The sequence below is a fragment of the Rhinoraja longicauda genome, chromosome 36, assembly GCF_053455715.1.
Source record: "Rhinoraja longicauda isolate Sanriku21f chromosome 36, sRhiLon1.1, whole genome shotgun sequence".
NCBI lineage: Eukaryota > Metazoa > Chordata > Chondrichthyes > Rajiformes > Arhynchobatidae > Rhinoraja > Rhinoraja longicauda.
Genome location: NC_135988.1, coordinates 18,535,812 through 18,540,811, shown reverse-complemented (window position 1 = coordinate 18,540,811; position 5,000 = coordinate 18,535,812). Strand labels below are relative to the sequence as shown.

General features: G+C 48.8%; 1 protein-coding gene across 1 annotated transcript in view; it reads right to left on the bottom strand.

Moving 5' to 3' along the window:
* Nucleotides 1–4,372: 4,372 nt before the first annotated feature.
* Nucleotides 4,373–5,000, bottom strand: part of LOC144610395 (prominin-2-like) — a 37,490-nt gene continuing 36,862 nt past the window's right edge. The window contains exon 20 of the mRNA XM_078429030.1: nucleotides 4,373–4,418. Coding sequence (XP_078285156.1) covers nucleotides 4,373–4,418 — 46 coding nt within the window. The remainder of the gene's footprint in view (nucleotides 4,419–5,000) is intronic.

The following is a 5,000-nucleotide window of genomic DNA, read 5'->3' as shown; positions in this document are numbered from 1 at the left end:
TTGGTGTTTAAGAGGCTTATAGACAGGCACACGGATATGCAGGGAATGGAGGAATATGGATCACGTGCAGACAGAGGGGGTTAGTTTAACTTGCTTCATGTTCAGCACGGACTGACAGCTGTGATGCACTGTTCTATGTTCTACCAACCATGGCTCAGGCAAATACATTAAACATGCAGTGAAGAAAGCCAATGGCATGTTGGCCTTCATAACAAGAGGAGTTGAGTATAGGAGTAAAGAGGTCCTTCTGCAGTTGTGCAGGGCTCTGGGTGAGACCGCACCTGGAGTACTGTGTGCAGTTTTGGTCTCCTAATTTGAGGAAGGACATCCTCGCTATTGAGGCAGTGCAGCGTAGGTTCACCAGGCAAATCGCCGGGATGGCGGGACTGTCATATGAGGAAAGATTGGAAAGACTGGGCTTGTAGTCACTGGAGTTTAGAAGCATTCAAGAGAGAGCTAGATAGAGCTCTTAAGGATAGCGGAGTCAGGGGGTATGGGGTGAAGGCAGGAACAGGGTACTGATTGTGGATGATCAACCATGATTACATTGAATGGCGGTGCTGGCTCGAAGGGCCGAATGGCATCCTCCTGCACCTATTGTCTATTGATGAGAGGGGATCTTATAGAAACGTATAAAATTATGAAAGGATAGGACAACCTAGAAAACAGGGGACACAGTTTAAGAATAAAGAGGCCATTTAAAACTGAGGTGAGAAGGAACGTTTCACCCAGAGAGTTGTGAATCTGTGGAACTCTCTGCCACAGAGGGCAGTGGAAGTCAATTCACTGGATGAATTTAAAAGAGAGTTAGATAGAGCTCTAGGGGCTAGTGGAGTCATGGGATATGGGGAGAAGGCAGGCACAGGTTACTGATTGTGGAAGATCAGCCATGATCACAATGAATGGCGGTGCTGGCTCGAAGGGCCAAATGGCCTCCTCATGCACCTATTTTCTATGTTTCTATAAAGGTGAGATAGTTTGTGGAGATGTCTCCACTATGCTGAGGAGGTTGACAGGATGCTGCCTGGACTGGAGGTGCCTAGTTTAGTTTAGACTCTAGTTATAGTGATGTACCTAGGGATGCATCTATTTTAGATGCACAGAATCTCTTGCCCAGAGTAGGGAATCGAGGACCAGAGGACATAGGTTTACGATGAAGAGGAAAAGATTTAATAGCAATCTGAGGGGTAACTTTCTCACACAGAGGGTGGTGGGTGTATGAACGAGCTGCCAGAGGAGGTAGTTGAGCAGGGACAATCCCGACGTTTAAGAAACAGTGTAGACAGGACAGGTTTGGAGGGATATGGACCAAACGCGGGCAGGTGGGACGAGTGTAGCTGGGACATTGTTGGCCGGTGTGGGCGAGTTGGGCCGAAGGAAAGGGCCTGTTTCCACACTGTATCACTCCATGGCTCAGAGTGATGGATCAGCTGGGTTTGTGTTCCAAGAAGAGACTGAAGGGTGCTGGATTGAACTATGGACACAATCTTCCTCCCATAGTTGGAGTATCATAAACTAGAGGATGCAGGTTTACAGTGCGAGGAAAGAGTTTTAAAAGTGCTCTGAAGTGTATTTCTTTTACCCAGAGAGTGGTTGAACTTCGGAGCACATTCCCAAAGCAGGTGGTGGAATGAGATGCGGATCTCTATGTTTACGCAACATTTAGAAAGTCGCTTCAATCGTTTTTAGTTTAATTTAGTTGAGTTTATTGTCACGTGTACCGAGGTACAGTGAAAAGCCTTTTGTTGCGTGCTAAATGGCCAGCGGAAATCAATACATCATTACAATCGAGCCGTCCACAGTGTACAGAAAGTAAGAAAAGTACACTTAGAAATTAAGAAATATTGCCCAGAGTAGGGGAATCGAGGACCAGAGGACATAGGTTTACGATGAAGAGGAAAAGATTGAATAGGAATCTGAGGGATAACTTTCTCACACAGAGGGTGGTGGGTGTATGGAACGAGCTGCCAGAGGAGGTAGTTAAGGCTGGGACTATCCCAACGTTTAAGAAACAGGTAGACAGGACAGGTTTGGAGGGATATGGACACACAAAATGCTGGAGTAACTCAGCGGGACGGGCAACAGCTCGGGAGAGAAGGAATGGGTGATGTTTCGGGTCAGTCTGAAGAAGGGTCTCGACCCGAACACGTCACCCATTCCTTCTCTCCCGAGATGCTGTCTGACCCGCTGGGTTACTCCAGCATTTTGTGTCGACCTTCGATTTTAACCAGCATCTGCAGTATTTTTCCCACACAAGTAAGAAATGGTGTTGGAATAGAGATGTGGAAGCAAGGTGTTTGTAATGCGTGATAGCAGATCCACTTTGTGATATTTATTTATTATCATGTGTTCAGGGATACAGTGAAAACCCTTGTTCAGCATGCAATTCAGCCAAATCATCTGTGATAGGAGCAGAATTAGGCCATTCGGCCCATCGAGTCTACCCCAACATTCAATCTTGACTGATCTATCTATCCCTCCTAACCCCATTCTCCTGCCTTCTCCCCGTAACCCCTGACACCCGCACTGATCAAGGACCTGTCATTCTCAGCTTTAGGAATAACCCATTCACTCGGCCTCCACAGCCATCTGTGGCAATGAATCCCACAGATTCACCACCCTCTGGCTGAGATCACACTCAAAACGGCTGTGGCCCTGCTCCCCATCTAATGGTCAAAGCTGCCCAGCGTGCTGGTGGGAATGGAGTTGCCATACTGAGGGGAGGGAGGAGGTAGGAAGGAGATAGGGAGGAGGTAAGTAGGTATGAGGTAAGGGGAAGGTAGGGAGGGAGTGAGGGAGGGAGGGAGGGACACAGGTAGGTAGATAAGTAGGTAGGTAGGGACACAGGTAGGTAGGGACACAGGTAGGTAGGGACACAGGTAGGTAGGTAGGGAGGCAGGTAGGGAGGGAGGCAGGTAGGTAGGCACGTAGGTAGGTATGAGGTAAGAGGAAGATAGGTAGGGAGGTAGGGAGATAGGGAGGCAGGTAGGAGGGTAGGAGGGAGGGAGGAGGGTAGGGGAGGAGGGTGGGAGGGAGGAGGGTAGTAGGTGGGTGGGAGGGAGGAGGGTAGGGGGAGGTGGGAGGAGAGTAGGGGGAGAAGGGTAGTAGGGGGGTGGGAGGGAGGTGGGTGGGAGGGAGAGAGGGTAGGGGGTGGAGGGAGGTGGGTCGGGGGAGGAGGGTGGGGGGGGAGGAGGGTAGTAGGTGGGTAGGGGGAGGGAGAGGAGGGTAGTGGGGGGGGAGGGTAGGGGAGGAGGGTGAGGAGGGAGGAGGGTAGTGGGGGGAGGAGGGTAGGGGGGAGAAGGGTATTAGGAGTGGGAGGGAGGAGGGTAGGGGGGAGGAGGGTAGGGAAGGAGGGTGAGGGGGGGGTGGGGGAGGAGGGGAGGGGAGGTGCTACCCTCAGCAGAGTCTCACTGGCTGAGCTCAGCAAGGCCCACTGTGAAGGTCTTGGTTCCCATTAGATGTGGTCAATATCCACCTACCTTGACTAATGCAGCATTGGAGAATGCTAAAGCCTCCTATTGATCCAGCAATGTTTAATATTTTAGAATAAAGTCCTGACTCAATGCAACGGTCATAATGAGTCTGTAGAAGTTTAAAAGGCAATTATTCAGCCAGTGCTGAGTGTGGTGATATTCTAATGGAGTTGACCTTGCTTGCCTGGGGCTGTGATTTAATAAAGCTTCCGATTTATAGCTTTTTAACTGTTCATTTCTATAAAATGTTAGACTTGTATTTAGAACTATTGTGGATCTCCACGGATCGTTATTAGGAAAGGGGGAATACCGGGATAATGTTATGGAGTGGTAACAGGACACTTGGTCAAGAATAGTAGGCGAGGCCCGAGTCAGCATCCAGTTAGCGAAGGGAAACTATGTTGGACTAAACTATGGGAGCTGATCGGGATACTCAGAGGGTCTTCAATAAGATGCCACAGAAAAGAGGAACAGCAACACATCTGACCAAGATGCCCCATTAGAAGGATGAGAGGGGATCTTATAGAAACATATAAAATTATAAAAGGACTGGACACGCTAGATGCAGAAAAAATGTTCCCAATGTTGGGGGAAGTCCAGAACCAGGGGCCACAGGCTTAGAATAAAGGGGAGGCCATTTAAAAACTGAGGTGAGAAAAAAAACGTTTTCACCCAGAGAGTTGTGAATTTGTGGAATTCTCTGCCACCGAGGGCAGTGGAAGCCAAATCACTGGATGGATTTAAGAGAGAGTTAGATAGAGCTCTCGGGCTAGTGGAATCAAGGGATATGGGGAGAAGGCAGGCACGGGGTATTGATTGGGGATGATCAGCCATGATCACAATGAATGGCGGTGCTGGCTCGAAGGGCCGAATGGCCTCCTGCACCTATTTTCTATGTTTCATCCAAGCTGCTTGCATCTGCCCATGTGTGATCCATAGATACCACTGAAAAGATCAGTAAACAAAATTAGCATGCACTATAACTGGTGGGACTGTCGTATGTTGAAAGACTGGAGCGACTAGGCTTGTATACACTGGAATTAGAAGGATGAGAGGGGATCTTATTGAAACACATAAGATTATTAAGGGGTTGGACATGTTAGAGGCAGGAACATGTTCCCAATGTTGGGGGAGTCCAGAACAAGGGGCCACAGTTTAAGAATAAGGGGTAGCCCATTTAGAACGGAGATGAGGAAAAACTTTTTCAGTCAGAGAGTTGTGAATCTGTGGAAATCACTGCCTCAGAAGGCAGTGGAGGCCAATTCTCTGAATGCATTCAAGAGAGAGCTAGATAGAGCTCTTAAGGATAGCGGAGTCAGGGGGTATGGGAGAAGGCAGGAATGGGGTACTGATTGAGAATGATCAGCCATGATCACATTGAATGGTGGTGCTGGCTCGAAGGGCTGAATGGCCTCCTCCTGCACCTATTGCTATTGTCTATTGTATTACATGTCAGGCTCATAGAAACAGGCCCTTCGGCCCAACGCTTCCATTCTGACCAAGTTGCTCCCACTTTAATTCTCCTTC